The sequence below is a fragment of the Vigna unguiculata genome, chromosome 10 (assembly GCF_004118075.2).
Source record: "Vigna unguiculata cultivar IT97K-499-35 chromosome 10, ASM411807v1, whole genome shotgun sequence".
Classification (NCBI taxonomy): domain Eukaryota; kingdom Viridiplantae; phylum Streptophyta; class Magnoliopsida; order Fabales; family Fabaceae; genus Vigna; species Vigna unguiculata.
The window spans coordinates 2,551,424-2,571,247 of NC_040288.1; the positions used below are offsets into that span (position 1 = coordinate 2,551,424).

The 19,824-nt window shown below is 32.3% G+C and overlaps 1 protein-coding gene and 1 long non-coding RNA gene across 3 annotated transcripts in view; one reads left to right on the top strand and one right to left on the bottom strand.

The window, feature by feature from the left end:
- The window catches only part of LOC114167152, a 29,172-nt gene extending 24,940 nt beyond the window's left edge, over positions 1 to 4,232 (bottom strand). For both annotated transcript variants that reach the window (XM_028052131.1, XM_028052130.1), the window contains exons 1-3: positions 3,886 to 4,232; positions 2,121 to 2,201; positions 1,043 to 1,180 (exon numbers count right to left, since the gene is read on the bottom strand). In XM_028052131.1, the coding sequence (XP_027907932.1) occupies positions 1,043 to 1,180; positions 2,121 to 2,201; positions 3,886 to 4,050 (384 nt within the window). In that variant the 5' untranslated portion in view covers positions 4,051 to 4,232. The remainder of the gene's footprint in view (positions 1 to 1,042; positions 1,181 to 2,120; positions 2,202 to 3,885) is intronic.
- Positions 4,233 to 6,579: 2,347 nt separating this feature from the next.
- LOC114166087 lies at positions 6,580 to 9,874 on the top strand. Its single transcript, XR_003599848.1, has 4 exons — positions 6,580 to 6,676; positions 7,225 to 7,416; positions 9,505 to 9,563; positions 9,641 to 9,874. It is a non-coding gene; the product is annotated as an uncharacterized LOC114166087 (long non-coding RNA).
- Positions 9,875 to 19,824: the final 9,950 nt, after the last annotated feature.

Here is a 19,824-nt window from a genome sequence, read left to right on the forward strand (position 1 = left end):
ATGCTCACGGAATATTAGGCAGGTGTCAACGAAAAATCTTTGGGAGGGTTTTAAGTGCAGCTTTGCATACATTAGCTTTAAAATAGTTTTCTTTGCAGTTTATATTTGTCAGGTGTTGGTTTTCTGTCTTGCATACTTTCCTCCATTTACCCAACAAAACACACAAAAAAGTAAGAAATTTAAAAGTACAAATCAAAAAAGTTGAGCATCATCTAGCATTCAGGTTTGTTATAAATAGCAGAAACACAGGCATGGTAGTGCTTGTGTGTCCACATTTCAGTCAACATGTCCTATTTTATTGCTCTAAATTATCGAAATTTGCTACAGCTTACAAATATTGCAACCTACAATTTAAAAAATTAATGAAATTCCATGGACAAAGAAGAAAGTGAAAAGAGAGAATGAAAAAGTTTTATCCACATGAGAGAAGAAAGAAGAAGAGAGGGATACAGAGGAGAGAGAATACATCGAAAGCATAGAGAACACCAAAATGTGAGTCTTTTTTACACAAACCAATATGAAATAGATTTAGTGAACGGATTGCATAGAGGGTTGCTTTTTAATTGTTCTACTTTTTTCTGTCAAAAAGAATAGTGACAAAACAGGTCATGGAGGATGGTACTGTTCTGGTACCATGTACCATGATGAGAAGACAAACTGAGTAGGAATATAATGAATTTCATGTTGGGTACACATGCGTATTCTTATTTATAATGAAGAAGAGATACAATAATAAGGAACAAAATCAATATCTAATAATGGAAAATATTAGAATGTAATTGATTAATATCTCTAACATTTTCTTTTTAAAAAGATTTGGCGGCTATACTATGTTTGAAGAATAAAGACATCTAAAAGAAGTGTACACCAACAGAGGTTATTCCTTTTATATACTGTTATAAATAAGCAACTAACTACTTAATTAACCAAATGGCCTAAAGTAAATAAAGAAAAAGATCTCACACATGCATAGGATTTAACTTCAAATTCTAGAATAATAACAAATAATGAAAACATAAATGGTAAAGCTAAAATAAAGTACCTGAACAAAGAAAATGGCAATGGGATTTCCACGCAAACAAGATATCCTCACATATCGGCATGGAGTGTAATTTGTAGGGTAGGTCATGTCGCGTCTAGGTGCTTCACATCGTGGGCGAACTTTCTGGAATGTCTCTGGCTGGGAAGCCAATATGAAAGTAATCAACAAAGCATGGGCCACAGTGTCATTCATCTTGCAATATGCATAATTAAAAGAAAAAATAAACCATGTCTAATTACAGAGGAATAGCCCAGCATCATTGTCAAAAGAAGGAATTGAAGGAGCACAGTTGAGCATTATACGCGCATTTTTTTTATTAAAAGGCTGAACAGAAACAATTAACATTCAATTGAAAATAAAGTGGGATCCATGTGAAGTGAGACTCAACGATTTTACCTCCACCCTCCATACAGACAAGTTGTGGGACTGAATGCTAGCCAACATTACTGTTCCGAATCAATTAATTTAACAATTTCATTTAATCAGCATAGCTTAATTACATCATATTCTAGAATGATCTTGTCAAGAAAGATTTCAAGAAGCATGCACCATGTTGACGATACTATGTCAGTAAAACAACAGAACATGTCTCCAGAAAAACTTTAATAAAGGACAATGAGACTTCCTAAATTCTCATCGTATTGAAATACCAAAGATTCAACCCAAAAACAAACACTAAAGTCAATTATTTATCCACAATTTCCAGTCCAGACCACAATTATGCTTTTGAAAGATGTAATATTAAACAGTCCAAACCAGTTGATCCAATAAAAGCTTAAACTCGACATGATTTATATTTGTTGCTGTCTAAGGTGTCAATTTTTTTTGTAATTCCTGCTGGCTAATATGTGTGGTCGTCAGGTTATATCATCATTTACTCAACACTAATTAGATCTAAGAGAATGCGTCCAACCATGAGGTACTCCATATACTTTCCCTTTATAAACTATTGACTAACCAAAAGTGACCCCAAAAGATTTGACTTTTCAGATACGGGCTTTATAAAGCAATAAAAAATACAAGAGCAAAAGAATAAGAATTGCTAATTATCATTGATTGACAACTTCCATCCAATAACCTTGTAACGTAAGCCAACCGCAATTTCCCACTCAAGTACAGACTTGTTATAAATCCGTATATGCGACAACAGGCAAGGCTCCTGCAACAAACAAACATAACTACCATTTAGTTACACAAGGAGACACAAAACATCACAAATGCAATAACAAATGTCCAACTGCTTCCAAACTGAATCATGTGCAACACAGAAAAAGCAGTTACAGGCCCCAAAAACTCACAACAAACAAACCATTTGCCACATCAATCCTATCCACAGTCTACGCAACACAACAAACTCTTCCTTTCCATTTTCAAATTTCGGCAGGCTTAAATAAATTTTAGGTCTCCAATATATATGACCACTTTTATTTTATTTTGAGTATGCAGTATTGTTTTTTTCAAATTGGGTACCTAATAAATTAAACGTGTTGGTTCAAGTTTCTTCTGTTACCTGATTCAATTTAACTGTTCAAGTATCCGTTAAGCTGAAAAACATGTCACACAAACTAGAACATTGAGGAATAATAACCTTAAGTACCTTTTGTTATGTGTACCGACAGGATCCATCATCATTTAATAGAAAACATTTTGATAGTTAGTTGAGGGATCAAAAGATTATAAATATTTCAGGGAGCAATTAAAAAAACATAGTAGTAGGGACAAAATACAAATAAACATTTCTTTCAAGGACTAAAGCAAAAAATTTATACTTTATTAGGTACCTAATTTGAAAAAAAAAATTATTAGCTAAAAATTGATAATATATTGGACACCTGAAACTTACTTAAGCCATTTCAATATCACTAATCTGTGACAACAGCCAAAATCCCTTCAATAATTATTGCAAAGAAACAAGGTTTTAAGAAACAGTCCATCACTGATTTCAGCCACAACATCAAGGCTTTTTAGGTCTAAAGAACAACAATTGTGGCAGCGTTTTGCCACCTTTTTCCACAATTTCCCAGTGTCACAGAACACAACAAAACTGCAAATGCAATTTAAAACCTTACTCAAGAGTTGAGACATAATAAATAAATAAACCCCAGAAACATGATTCCGAATACTCTATCAGTATTAACAAATTACTACCTGCTCAAGCAATCAAGTACGAAACACATTAAAAGTGCAAAACCTAAGAACTAGCTTCACTCCTTTTGGAATCAAATTAAATGAAGTCCTCCATCATGAACCAGACCTAGAGTTCAAAATCCAACTAAAGGAAACATAATTAATTGTATTTAAAGAGAGTGAAGTATTATTAAAACAAAGATTGAAAGTGCAAAACCAAAGTTCTAGTTTCACTCATTTATGCACCATATTAAGCAGACAGATTAAGTTCTCTGTCTCGAAGCAGCCGTAGAGTTCAAAAACCAACCAAATGAAACATTCATCCACCGTTTATAATCCAAAGTGCAAAACCTAAGTACCAGTTTCCCTCATTTATGCACCAAATTAAACAAACAAACAAGGTTTTTCATCTGAAAATAGCCCTATAGCTCCAAAACCAATCGAAAGAAACAATCATCCACCGTTTATAATAGAAAATACAAAACCTAAGTTCAAGCTTTACTCATTCATAAAGCTCTTAATCAGGAAGCAGACCTAGAGTTCAAAAAGTAAACGAAGGAAACAATCATTCACCGTATATGAAGTGATTATAGCACTACAAAACCAAATAAGTCAGAGAGAAATTACTACTATCACAGTTATTATAAAACGCATGAGAATGAAAATTGAAAAAAAAAATGTTGAGCCGCATTGAAAAAAGAGAGAGAGGGACTGACATCGAGTTCTAGAAGAATCCACTCCTTGGTGTTGGTGGCGGAGGACCAGTGAGTGCGGAGGTCGGTGTCGAGGACGTGGAGGGCTTTCTGCGACGGCGATTCTCGCGACGTGGCTTTCACCTTGAACGGAAGCGGCTTCACGCGAGGCTCCAACTCCACTTCCATTTCACCGATTCAATCAATAATCACAATTCACAACACAAAATGCTCACTCCGTGAATCGTTAGGGTTTTATGGTTTTAATGTTATGCATTGGTTCCGTTGCACTGTGATTGTGTCACTCAGAGAGACACAGATAACAACACTAGAAAGAAGAAAAGAAAACCCAAACCAAAACTTTGATATGTTTGGTCCCTGCACTGCACAGGCGGCATTTATTCGAATTAAATTTATATCTAATTGGAATATAAAAAAAAAACATTTATGAGTTACATCCATTAATTTGTCTTAAATTAATTATTAATTATAGAAGGTTAAATATTCAATATAAAATCATAAAACAATCAGTTTTCTTTATATATGTTTTTTCAACTTTTCTACTTCAACACAAAAGTATTAAAAAATGATTTTCTTTTTTAGATGTTGTCAATCAATTTTCTTTGTATTTTTTTCATCATTTTTACTTTCACACCAAAACTCAAATTTTTTTTATTTAACATTAAATTTATATTTGTATCTCATTTTTAATATTATTTTAATACAAATATTTAATGTTAATATTTTTTAAATTTAATTAAAAATTCAAATAATTAAACATGTTTAATTTTTAACAATTATAGTATAATATATGATTAAATGTGTTTTTGGTTCTTTCACTCTCACATCTTCGGTGAATATTGAAATTACTCCATCTTCAAAATTTTAGTCCAATTTAGTTCCTCAATCTTAGAAATGTTTGGATTTAATCTTTTTAACCAAATTTTGTTAAGTTTATTTGATATTTCAAATATTTTTTTCTGATAACATTTGAGTTGTTAACACTATTTGACACATTTCTACTTTGATATTAGCTAATAAACTATCATGAAAAGTATTTGAAATGTCAAATAAACTTAACAAAACTTAGTTAAAATAATTAAATCAACACATATCTAAAGTCGGGGACTAAATTGGGCTAAAATTTTAAAGAGAAACTAATTTTAATTTTCACCGAAAGTTAAGAAACTAAAAGCATATTTAACCATGTAATATATAACTAAAGGTCTCCATATTATTTTGGACATCCACATGTAACTTGTATTGAGACAAAAAATTGTCTAAAGTCATTTATTTACGTATAATAGTACAATAATAATATAATACAAAGCAAAAGTAATATATTTATATAAATTTCTCATTAATTTATTTTATAAAGACAATTATAAATTATTCTTGCATAAATGAGATTCACCAAATTCATATAAATCTTCTAGGAAAATTTCCAACCACAAATTAGTTTAAACTTACTCCTTTCTTAATTTACAATTTAGATAAAATTCATTTTCTTAATTCATTTATTGAATATATATATATATACATATATATACATATATACATATATACATATATATGTATACATATATATATATATATATATATATACATATATATATATACATATATATATATACATATATATGTATATATATACATATATATGTATATATATATATACATATATATGTATATATATATGTATACATATATATATATGTATACATATATATATACATATATATGTATATATATATATGTGTATATATATGTATATATATATATATATATATATATATATATATATATATATATATATATATATATATATATATATATATATATATATATATATATATATATATAGTAGGGGTGGCAAAACGGGCCAATCCGGCCCGTTTTGGCCATACCCGCCTGTGGCCCGCCAAAAACGGACCGGGTCGGGTTGGCCCGCCATCAATAAATGGGCCGAAAACTGTTACCCGTCCCGTCTTCGGGCGGGCTGGCCTGCGAGCTTGCCCATCTCTCTCCTTTTTTTTTACTTTTTTTTATTTTTTTTAACTTTTTATTAAAATTTTGTTTATAAATTTATTTTATATATATAAATTTATTTATATAATATAAAAAAAGTATTATTTTTTAAATTATTTTTAATTTTAAACATAAAAAAATTAAGAAAAAAAAATGGGCTGGCGGGCTGGCCCGTTTTTGCTTGCTAAACTGGCGGATCGAGTTACAGCGGGTTGACGGGTTGAAAATTCTAACCCGATCCGCCCTTTTTTGGACGGGCCTGGCCCATTTTGACATCCCTAATATATATAGAGTTAGAAACTCCCCACATGACAAAATAATATAAAATAAACAAATAATATTATATGTTTTTTTTTCATTCGTGTAGCATTGATGTAACATTTGTCAAGTATATTTTTAAGTATGAGTTGTGGGTTTGGGATTCCCCTTGTTTTCGTTGTAGCATTGATGTGAAATAGCACTTTGAAATATGACCGTGTAATTGGGTATTATTTTTGAAAGTGAAATACCCTTTGACCCCTAGTTTGTTTGATTTTAAGGAAATGAGAGATTTTTTTTGTGGTTTTAACCATTTGATTTCTGATTTCGACTATTTTTGGTGAAGTTAAGATCTAACTATTAGTTTTAGGATTTTTGTTGATATGACCATTTGTGATAGATGTAATATGTGAATTTTTTTGGTGTGCATATGTATAAAGAGGTCTAGATGTTGAGAATTTGTGATTAATTCAGGTTATCTACGATGAGTAATGTTAATGAAGATAGTGATTGTAGCACAGACAAAATGGTAAGAATGTTTTGAAGGTATTTTTGAAGATTAAATATTTTGATTGAATAATGGCTTAATTGTAGGGTTTCATCGGTGGTTGCAAATTTATTTCAAACATGGATGACAAACACAATATGTTGGTTCTTTAAATAACAATTTAACATCAGAACAAATGATTTGTATTAAAATAACACTATTTGGAAGGATGACCAACTTGAAAGGGTCTATGAAGATAAATATAAACCTTTTGAATGAGTTTGTTAATAAGTGGGTTGAAAGGAAGGGTGGTTATCTCCTTAGTAAAGAATTTGATTAATTTACTTTATTAGATGTGTGCTTAGGTATGGGGTTGAGGGTGGTTGAACCTAGAGTTTATTTGAATGAGGTTGTTGTAGACAATAAGTGTAGGAAGTTTTATATTATAAAAGTGTTGATGTAAATATGGTTTATGAACTCCTATCGGAACATCATAAAGAATTAACTTTATATGATTTTTGTAGATTGTATGTTTGGTTAGGCGTATGGGTTATAATCCTCTGATACAATTCAAACATGTATACATCTAGTAAACAAGCATGTGGTTCAATGAATGGACTAATTGTCATTTCTTGAGGACTCTGTGGAGAAGGACATTGTTCGGGTTCATCTAAAGGACACAATAAAGGCTCCTCAAAAGGAAAAGCTTAAGCTTTCTCAAATGGACACGACTCAGGTTCCTCATCTCCAGGGTCAAAGTCTTCTTCCATACTCGTCAACTGGTATTTCAACTCACCAATGACCTTGTAATTGCTTTTCAACTTCCTTTTGCACCAATTATTGAATTCAGTAAAGGACATGTCATTGTTGTCTTCATTGTCCATGGCATCTTCAAGAATATTCAGGGTAATACGAAGAACATCATTGTTTTTTGGCTTAATTCATCTTTTAGTCCTCTAATTATGATGTGTGGTTCATTTTGGTCCCCTATTTTTTTTGAGATTCAATTTAGTCCTCCAGTTTTTTAAAACAGATTAATTTGGAATTTGGTCCCTCCCGTTATCTTTGATTAAACGACATTGGAATAGTGCAGTTGTGTCACTTTGGAACAAAAATGTGGCAGGTTTTTTAATAGTTAGGCATCAGTGCACTGTGATGAGGTGGCAACGAAATATATGGAGGGATAATTGTTAATGATGTCGAAGGGGCACTCTTCTTCTTCTTGGTCGTGTAATTCGCGGGGAATGCAAAATCCAAGCTCATCCAATCATGGTGGTGCCTTTTCCTCTCACGGTGGAGCACAACGGCTTCATAACACAAATACCGCAAAAACAAACCTTCGAACTGGCAATGACGACAGAAATCCACAGCCAAGACGACAACAAACACTTTGTCTTCGAATCCTTCTTCTTCGCTTGGTTTTTCTTCGATTAATTATGCTTCTCCACCAAATTCCCCAATTTGATCTTCGATTCCCTATTTTCTTTGAACCCTAACCCTAACAGATTTACCCCCTTTGAAAACAAATTTATTTTTTTTAACTCTAAGTCCACATCACTCAATCTCAATACACTGCCACGTAATGCACAGATGCCATAGTATCACATTAAAATAGTTTGTCATTAATTTTTTTAACATTGTTAACGTTGAGGACTAAATTGAACCTCCTTAAAAAACTAGAGGACTAAATTGAACCTCAAAAAAATTAGGGGACCAAAATGAACCACACATCATAATTAGAGGACCAAAAGATGAATTAAGTCTTTTTTTTTCCTCTTCAGTTAGGCCCCAATCAAGAATAACCTACATAATGATTTGCAAACTTTATACCATTTTCCTATACTCAATACAAGTAAATCAACTACAATACTTCGTTATATTGGAATGTTGACTTTATTGTACCAGTCTTAATCTTCAAGGATGACCAATTCAGAAATCTTAGAAAAATACCAACACCATCATAGAAGCCTAACAAAAGAAGTCGACAAACCCAAAGCTGACAGCAAAATCTACTATATAACTAAGAAAACTTAAGCCTAATGAAATTACTTCAATACCCCAACTTAATTTCTTGACAAGTGTCCATTGTTGTGGTTTTTTGGTCATTCTACATAATTTTGCACATCAATTCTTTGCTTGACACATGTACAACTTCTTTTTATACTCCATATTCACCCATCCTTCTTTCAACCTCATTCTTTCATATTCATCTTTTTCCTTCAAACTTCAAAGCTTTCTACCTTCTACGTTCATATTCATCTTCTTCCTTCTTGCTTGAAAGTTAGTTCATTCCTTTCTTGGTTGAACGGTTCCTCTTGTAGATGCTTTGATATCCTTTGGTTGAATTTTTTTTTTCTTCAACCTGCTTTAAAACTTCAACCTTTCTTGATTTTGTTTGATTCAAATCTTCAACCTTACGTTTTTTGTTGCTTTGATCTTCTTTGTATATTGTTTTTTTGAACTTGCAATGTTTCTTATATTTTCTTGGTTTGAAGTTATTTCCTTCCTTTTATCATGGTATTTTTCTTACCTTTCTTGATTTTTTTTTTCAATGTTATTACAATCAACGTTTCTTAATTTTTTTGTTGTTGAAAGTTTCAACCTTATATTTGTGGTTGCTTTATTTTTCTTTGTATATTGTTATTTTGAAGTTTCAACCTTTCTTGATTTTTTCTAGTTATATGTTAAAGCTTCAACCTTTGATGATTTTTTTTTGTTTAAAGTTTGTTCTTTTATCAGTTATATAATGTATCTCATGTCTATATATTGCTTTTTGCATATGGCTAGGAAACTTGATATAGTCAAAGATATTAATGGAAATAGAGAAACATTGAAACTATCAGTTAGAATTATTGATCTTTGGGTTGTAGGAAACAAGGATTCTTTTGGATCAAAAGGACACATGGAGATAATTCTTATGGATCAAAAGGTAACTTACTTGGTCAAAGTTTTTTTTTTATACCAAGACATAGTATGATAATGATTTTTATGTGTTTTTATGTTCAGGGGGATGTCATACCTACAATGACTAAGAAGAAAGATATTGAAATATGACAAGACAAGCTCACAGAGGGGAACACTAATATAATGCATAATTTCAAGATTTTGAAGAACAAATCTCAATTTAGAGTTTGTGACCACCCATTTAAGTTATTGTTCATAAGAGTCACCTCTGTACGGCCACAACCCATTGTAAATGTACCTATGAAGGTTTTCAAGTTCAAAAGTATCAAATAAATTATTAACGGGAATTACTTTGCTGATTTTTTGATTGGTATATATATTAACTTGACTTTTTCAATTACTACCTCTATTTTTATTTTAAATATTTGTTTTGTCTTTGTTAAACTGTGATATCTAAATTTTTAGATGTAGTATTTGTTTTGACTTTGTGAAGATGTTATTTGTAAATTTTGTAGATATAATTGATATTGCGTACAATGTGAAGATTAAGGTGCAGAACAATAATGTCACCTTTCAGCTGAAGGACTTGAGGTTTTTGAATTGTTTCATTTATGTTCTTTAAGTCATTATTTAAGTCTCTAAAATGACAAATGTTTTTCTTTTAACTAATCATCATGCATTGATTCAACTATTTCCATATTTTCTTATACACATTCAAACGTTATTTCATCTAAATCCAACAATCAATGACTTTTAAATCCACAAAGGTTGCATATATTACATCATAACATATGTTAATGCCCTATAATACTTTAATGCCCTCATAAACAAAATTTTATGTCTCATAAGCACAATTTTACGTCATCATAAACATAAACCATACACGTACTTTGACTGCAAACATTGTTCCTACCAAACTATTAGAGGGAAAAATAAAAACACTAAAATAAGAAATCACAAAAAAAGAGAAAATATAGTTATTTCCAAACAACTTTAACTGAAAACATTCTACACCTTTTTCACATTGATCAAACAATAATCTTCTTTGTCAATCTCGATTCTTATAACATCTCCAGCAGATAACTTCTTCTCTTTACAAAAGGTTTTCCACCCACAAGTTAGATAACATTCATTTGGACTCTTTTCACACCATCTAACTTGGCACGACCGAAATCTCGATTCCCCATTAGACAGAACATATTTATTTCATCTTTTCTTCAGCAAAGCTCTAACAACAAAAGTTGCACTGAAGTACTGATAAAAAAGGAAGATAAAAACAGATTAACTAAATAACTACACACCAAATAATCAACAACAATCGAACACAACAAAATCCTTACCATATATAACAAAAACTAAATAATAAAAGGCTATACCAAGGATGATGTTCTGACATCACGAGCAGTTAAAGTTTTCATCATGGCATATGGACAATCAATGGAGTTTTCACCACCCAAATTAACAACAATGATCTTATCCTTAGCCTCAATACTCGACTTTGGAGTATAGCTCATTTCCAAACTTGTTGAGCTAAACAACTTAAATACAAATCTATGTCACGCAAGTAATTTAAACTAAGGTTAACCCTATCAATCAAGTCACAATGACTAACAAGAACTCCATCACCAAACAATAACAAACTACCATGTTCTTTTTTACCCCATTCAACCTCAAATTTCATGAATAGAGAATTATAAAATTCCACTATTTTACCAAATACAACGTTCTCTTCGTAGAAGATTTGGAACGTATTATCTAGTACGATCAACCCCTATTTTTATCAAACAAAAATAAACAATTTAAAACGTTCCAAAACTTCACCTGGGATGGAGAAAAGAAAACTGTGAAGGATGAAAAGAATCTCAAACAAAAGACAGGTTCAATTGCCAACTCAATATCTCCTGGATTGGGATAATCAAGTTCAACCCAATCCACGTGAAACAACCTCATCTCAAAGTAGTGATCCCTAAAGAACAAGGTTGCAACATAATACATGTCGTAATCCAAATCATAAAAATTGAAAATTTCATCATAAGCCCTAAACTTTATGTCATAAAGAAGGGAGTCCTAAAACTCAATATTCAACACATCCCTTTTGAGATCTCTGAAATAGTTGGCTCCAATCATGAAATAATTGGCCTATTCCCAATAGAATCCTTCTAAAAGTGTAAGAAATTCCTAAAAAATTAAACAAAAGAAAATAAACTACAAGCAATATAATCATTGGGGAAAAAAGATCAATATATAAATATATAAACATGTAGAAAAAAGTATATATACAAAATGACAATTGTAACAAATTATGATTAAAATGAACATTCAACCAACAATGAACTTTATCACTACCAACATTAAGAAAAAACATATCAAAATTAAACAAATGATGAATACACGAAAAAATGAAAAACATAAAAAACCAACGAAACGAAAATGAATGTGGGCTTACCTCATCCGGCTGAAGGAAGGACATAGAGCTCTGGAAAAAAAATTTAAAATTGGGACCCTTGCTGCCAAACATCTTCTTCTTCCTCAGAAACGCAGAAAACAACTCCAAGACAAAGCTATCCAACAATAAAACAAGTTCTGAAATGAAGTTTGAAATGAAGTTTGCAATCAAATATGGCCTTTTGTTTTTGACCTATTATTAATGGGCTTGGACTCTTCCACCAAAAGGGACTTTTATTAATTAATGACTTATGTTATGATCCATTTCATGGACATGTATTATTTTTTAAATTCAGCTTTTCATCATACAATGTGTAATATTTACAGTCTTGCTTAATTCACTTTTACTTACATATATGGACAAAATTTGTTATTGTTAAATATTTTACATATTTAAACTTAAGTTTAATACATCAAATCAGCAAAATAAATTTAATTTTGGAATTTTTATTTTACTTCTTATGAATCATTTTAATATTAAAAATATTATTGAATAATTTATTTACGGAGAATATATATATATATATATATATATATATATATATATATATATATATTTTATCCAACATATTTATTATTTACTTTCATTTGTTATCTTTTTATTACTGGTAATTAATAACCTTTTCTTCTTTAGATTTTTATTTATTAATTAAAATTATATGTTTATAAATTAAAAAAATTAATAAAATAATTACCATTTAAAAGATAAGAAATTTATATTTCTTTTACTACAAAACAATAAAAAAACTGACTTCTACATACGCACAAGTCTCATACTAGTTAATTCAAAAAAATAATCATCAACTCAAACAATAAATGCCTAACAAAATACAAATTTAGGAAGTCAAGAATTATCTGTAGAATTGCCATTGACCCCGCTATAGTGTAGTAAGCATTTTCTTCCTGGCTTAAAGTGTCGTATCCAGGATTGAAACCTTGAACCAAAAAACTATTAACAGACATTGCACAACTGTACTAATTCAGATATTTAAGGTTACCTAACAATCTAAAGAGCATGTTTGTCATCGCCCTAGACATCCTAAGAACATAAAAAACAACAAATACAAACGACACACATTGTCTAGATTGTCACTTCGTACAAAAATACTTTATCGTATTAACAATGTCCTATCAATAAGACTCATGTTGATTAGGTGGTCATTTTCTCCTCTCCTTCATCTTTGTTTTTAGATTGAAAATTGATTATTGAAGTTCCCCAATAACATCTTCCTATTGTAATATTGAATGGATAAGCTCTTTCTTCTAGTGTAAAACCCCTCCTCTTTCATTCTTCCTATCAATTTTCCAAAACCCACACCTATATTGTTGAAAAGCTTCTTGAACAACAAAATGACTAAGCTCTTCATCTAACATTGTAACATCAACCACAACCTACTATTTTTTTCAACATCCACCAACAACTTCAATTAATCCATTCAACAACACCAACATCTTGCACAAATAAAAAAAATACAAAGACATCACTAACCATTTTCTTCTACAAACTACTACTAATTAGGCAATCCCTTACTTTCACATCCATCCAATGCAACGATCATGGGAATTGTGTGATCAAACTTCCACCCTTTGTCTTCAAAATCAAAAAATTGTTAATGACCCATAACTAAAATAAATGCAAACCAACTTAACTTTCATTCATGACCAAATATTATAAAAAGAGGGAAAATAGGGTAAAAGGATATACTTGTAACAAATAAACACACACATCAACATGATAGTGTTTTGAATTTCCTTCATCTGTCAACAAGAATGAAGCACTACATATGCTCCTAACCAAGTACTCATACACAACACTATCCCAATTACATTTACCAAGACTTCAAAGGTCATCAACAATGTTGAACAATATGAGAAAAACTTTACCACTGTGATTTGTCAACTAAAACTCACAAACGCCTAACAAAACATAAAATCTACAAAAATCATCAAAAGTTAAATCTTTATGATGTTCCAAAAGGAATTCATAAACCATTTTGACATCGACACTTTTATAATAATAAAAAACTTCTTACACTCAATGTCTACAACAACCTCATTCAAATCAATTTTAGGTCTAACCACCCTCAACCCCAAATATAAATATACATCTAATAAAGTAAATTCAACAACTTCTTTACTAAGGAGGAAAACACCCCTCCTTTCAACCCACTTATTAACAAACTCCTTCAAAGGTTTATATTTATCTTCATAGACCCTTTCAAGTTAGTCATCCATCTAAATGGTCTTCTTTCAATACAAATCATTTGTTCCGGTGTTAAGTTGTTATTCAAAGAACCAACATATTGCATCCAACATGAATGTCCGTGTCATAACCAAAATCGCGACGAGACGACAAACTAATATAATATGTATATATATATATGTATACATATACATACATATATATGTATATATGTATGTATGTATATGTATGTTACATATATATATATATATATATATATATATATATGTACATACATATACATACATACATATATACATATATATGTATGTATATGTATACATATATATGTATGTATATGTATACATATATGTATATATGTATGTATATATACATATATATACATATATATATATATATATATATATATATATATATGGAGTTTTGGAGTCGTCACCATAGTTATTGTGGGAAACTATGAAAAATCATAAATATAAGAACAAGGTCCAAGAAAACAAATTTTGGGTACGAGAATCGGTTACGCATAGGAAAGGTGTTAGCACCTTACCGCGCACATTCTAAGACGGTGCCTTTAATTAAATATGCAAAATAGATGTGGTTGTTTTTAATGTTTATTTTCCCCAAAAAAAAAATCAAAAGAAACAAAAATGTTTTTCTTTTGTTTTTTGAGCCCAACCTCATGTAGTTTATTTATGAAAAAAACTTTTTGGTTTGGGAACTATTTGTTCGACAATGTTGATAATTTTTTTATTCTAAAATTTTTGGATTTTAAGTACTTTTTTGAGAAGGAAAAAACATAAGTGTTGAGACGACATGAACGGTCACACGAGCACTTATACCTTTTAAAAGTTAAAAGTGTATCTAAATTATTTATTTATTATTATTCTTTAAAAAATTCGAAATAAGGGTAGAATACCAAACAACACGTGTAATTTATATTTGAAAATATTAAAAAAAACATTACAACAAGGAAAATATTAGAAAATAAAGCTGTCGCAACCGGAATCGCGACGGGAAGGCGAACCGAAAAAGAAAAACGGGTTTAAAAGAGATTTGGGAGTCGCCACCATAGTTATTCTGGAAAACTATGGAAAACCATAAAGATAAGACAAGTCTGCAAAAAACCATATTTTGGATTCGGGAGTCGGTTACGCGTAGGGAAGGTGTTAGCACCCTACAGGGCCCACCCAAGGGCGGTACCATTAATTAAAAATGCAAAGTTGATGTGATTTTCAAAATGTTAATTTTCCCCAAAAATAATAAGACGAAAATGCTAAAAGAAACAAAATATTTTTTAATTTTTTTGGGCCCGACAAGGATTGACCTTGGTCCTACGTATTCTCATTTAAAGTGAGAAATCAGGGATACGTAGTTCTTTTAAAAGATATGAGAAACAAATGAGAAAATAATTTGATTTTTAGAGGTGAACCTGACAAGGACTGACCTTGCTCCTACGTATCTCACAGTCGAGAATCAAGGATCACGTAGTTCTTAAAAGACATTTTTGTTTGAAAATATGATATATTTATATTTTGAAAATTGTATTTTTGGTATCTTTTGAATTGCTTGAGAGTATGTGTCACACGACGCGAACGGTCGGACAGACACAAAAAGAGAAAGAAAAACTGTTTTTTGGTATTTTTTTGGAAATGAGTGTCACGCGGTGCGAGCGACCGGACAGACACAATAAAGAGAAAGAAAACTATTTTTTGGATTTTTGAAAATGAGTGTCACGCGGTGCGAGCGACCGGACAGACACGATAAAGTGAAAGAGAATATTTTTATTTTTTTTTGATTTTTTTCTATTTTTTTGCATTTTTTAATAATTTTCAAATATTTGGTTTTTTAGGAATAGGAAAAAAAATAAAATAAAAAAACAAAAATAAATAAATAATAAAAAATAAAAATAAAAAAATAAAAAAATAAAAAAACAAAAAGAAATAATTTAATTAAGAAGGATGAAAGTGGAAAACAAAATATGGGGGTACATGGGTGATTAATGGGAGGTACATGAAGTAAATCAGGTGTATACAATAAAAATGGGAGTGCAAATAAAAAAAAAAAAAGAACACAAATGGGTGGTGGAATTAGTGAACATAGGGGTGCAGCAGGTAGCAAACCAATCCAAAAAAAAGGAGGTGTGATGCTAGCAAATAACAGGGGTGTAGGAAAGAAGTTTCCAAAACAAAGGAGGGTGAGAAAGAAAAGTTACAGGTGCGGGAAGTAAAGAAAACAAAACAAGTCCAAAAGAGACAATGAAACATGAGGAGTAAAACGGGAGGTTGCACAAAGAAGAAAACACAGCAGGCCACATAGAAAATGGAGGTGCGGAGATTGAAAATAGGGGTACGCGTGGCGGAAATGTTCAACCTAACTCCCACTCAAGCTAAACCCTTCTTGAAAATTAAAGCCTCTCCTTCTCTTACCATGGCAGCAGTCTCTTCTTCCCATCACCGCACACCACAACGTCCAGGCCGCCGCTGCACGTCCCGCCGCCGCGCCACCGCACCACCACGCCATCACGGCCAGCTTGCCGGCGGCGTCAATCGACGCCGGAGACGTCGCTCTCGTTCTCGGCGGCTCATGATTTGTTCTCGCGCATGCGTCGACCCGAGACGTCGTCTCCTCGCCGCCACCATTCAAAGACGCCGGCGGCGGCAGCGGCCGCGGCGTCCACCACAGACGTCGACGTCGAGAACCCAGAGACTCTCGACCTTCACTCTCCCTCTCTCAGGCTCTGCTCTCGCGACACCCAGGGTCGCTGCGATTTCCGTTCAAAGCTCCGAACCGCCGGCGATGGTTTCCACTCCTTTATCTATCTCCGTGCTGTGATTGGATGTGACTGATCGGAGGAAAGGAGAGTGTTTGGCACTAGAATGGGATTCCGGTTTGGTTTAAATGGAGATTTTCTATTCTTTGATTGAATGATAAAGATGATAACAGATGGAAGAGTGCGGGATGGAAGAGTGCGGGATAGTGATGCTGGGGTGGGAGTCCTCGAATGGGAATGTTGCGGGAGTTGAATGGAGAATGGGTTTTTTGGGTGAGTGGAGTGAAGAAAACCGAGAATGGAGATGGCCGTTACGAGTGGGCTGCATTTATGGTGGAGAGAACGATCAAGCTAGGGTGGTGGTCCTATCAAGGTGTAGAGGCCGAATGGAATATGATGAAACGATGTTGAGTCTAAGGAACAGAATTTGGTCTGCGTTTTTTTTGTTTGCGTGAATGAGAGTATTGTATGATGATCATGGAAACTGCTTTGATGTTATCGAGTGATAAGGCGACAAGCCTGAATATGAGTGCAGTGGACGTATACTATATGAACAACAGGATGAACAATGCTCAACTCAAGACAAACTTCACACACTTATTCCACTAATATGTTCAGAAGCGTATTTATCAGCACCAGTATTAATCTATGCAACAGAAGTTAAGAAAGACCCTTACCTTGAAGATAAAACTTAACGCATTTGTTTCCTTTTCCAGTTTTGACTCGCTCTCTTCTCCTCTGATATATGCTGCCTTCCAATTTTCTTTCTTCTCCGTGTAAGCCTTTCTTTTGAAACTGTCTCCCCTTCAAATTCGTCCCTTTTCCCTTGCTTGTGTCTGGAAAATTGCCCTTTAACCATAGTTGCACTAGTATGCTCAGACTGCATCCCCCGGCTGCTGCCATGACACACCAATCCCCCACCTTTCTTCCTCTGCTGTCCAAAACCCCCCCCCCCAACAACTCTGGCCATATTTTGCATGGCAGAGTCAAGTCAAATGACTCTCATAATTACCTTTTTTTTATTTCAGATATATTTTTTATATTTTTTTTTAGAGCAGAAAAATAAAATGGTGTGAAAATAAAAATAAAATGGAAATTGAAATAAAAATAAAAATAAAATAAAATAAGATAAAGTGAAGTAAAAATAAATAAAATAAATAAAATAACATAAAATAAAATAAAACAAGATAAAATAAATAAAAATAGATAAATAAAAGGCAAGACAAAAATTAAAATTAAAATTAAAAACAAAAACAAATAAATAAAAGAAAAGGAGTGTATATGTACATTCAAATTAATGTTGATTGATTTTTTTTTTTTTTGTGATGTGTTGTTTTTTCTTCTCTTTTTTATTTTTTATTTTTTTAAATGATTTCTTAGTTAATTGTTTTATTAACCGGACAAAATTGAGTGTTGACAAAAGCTTAAGATTAAATTTATTCACTTAACGGGTAATTTAAAGAAATCAAACTAAAACCTATCTATCACATATTAAGAAAAAAATATACTACCAAAATTACTATATTACCCATTTTCTTTTATTAACACGTGTCATAAAAATTAGTTTTTTTGTCATTTTAAAACTTTGGTACAATAAGACCCGAGTTCAAATCCTACAAAAGTCAATTTGTTTTTATTTTTTCATTTATTTATGATTCAACTATAATATTAATTATAAATAATATTATTATTTGTAATATTTTTATAAGTATTATTATTTGTAATTATTAATAATAATATTATTATAAATATTATTTATCATGTGTTCTTGAGGGTGACCCGAACTACTGGTGTGGGAAGGGTTATCCGCTCAAGGAAGTTTTTTCCTAAGTTCTTGGGTCCATATAAGATCTTGAGAAGGATTGGGCCTGTGGCTTATGATATTGTTTTACCTCCTCAGTTGGCTAATTTCCATCCAGTTTTCCACGTTTCTCAGTTGAGAAAGTATGTGTTTGACCCATCTCATGTGTTGGAGGCTTAGGATGTGCAAGTCAGAGGGGATCTCACAGTGAAGGTACAACCAATTGGGTTAGAAGATCGCCAAGTTAAGGAACTCAAGGGAAGGACCATCATTCTTGTCAATGTCTTGATTTTCGAGGTCAAAATTTTTTGTTGTTGGAGAGATTGTAAGCCCCACTTTTTTTCCAGCTCTAATAGAGTTTTGGGCCTGACCCTCATAAGGGGCCCAAAGTCAGCCCATAAGGGAGCCCCAGAACCCCACACTCAACACCTCACTCTCATTTTGGTCTCATTTTCAAAAATTGTTCCTATTCTCCCTCTCTTTTCTGAAGCAGAAGCTCTGCTAGGGTTTCAATCACGTTCTTCTACGAGCTAGCTAAGCTCGTTTTGCTTCCAACTCATTGTTTGATTATTGGCGCTGTGGTACTCATAAGTTAAGTGCTTGTTTGCGTTTGCTAGCATCTAAGCAGGTAAGGGAAGCTAGGGTTCACATGTTTTTACTATATTCTGCTTGTTTTAGCTTTGCTTCATGTTTATATGGCTTGTGTGCTATTGTAGTTGCTTGGAAAACCTTGAAATGTTGTTTGGTATTTAATATTTGGTTGCTGCATGTGTGAACAGTGGCAAGAATTGGTATTTTAGCCCAAGCGAGCTTTCTCGCCTAGGCGAGAATAGCAAAAGCTCGCCCTGGTTTTTGCTCGAGCTCTTGCTTAGGCGGAGAGCTTTCATTTTGAGCGATAAATCATCTCGCTCAGCCAAGAAGGTCTCGCCTAAGCGAGAACTCGTGGAAACATGTTGTGTTCTCTGCTCGAGTTGTCGCTCAGGCGAGGGACCTTAGTTTTGGCCGACGAGCGATCTCGCCCAGGCCCACTTAGGCGAGAACTCGCAGAACATTCACTGTGTCGTTGT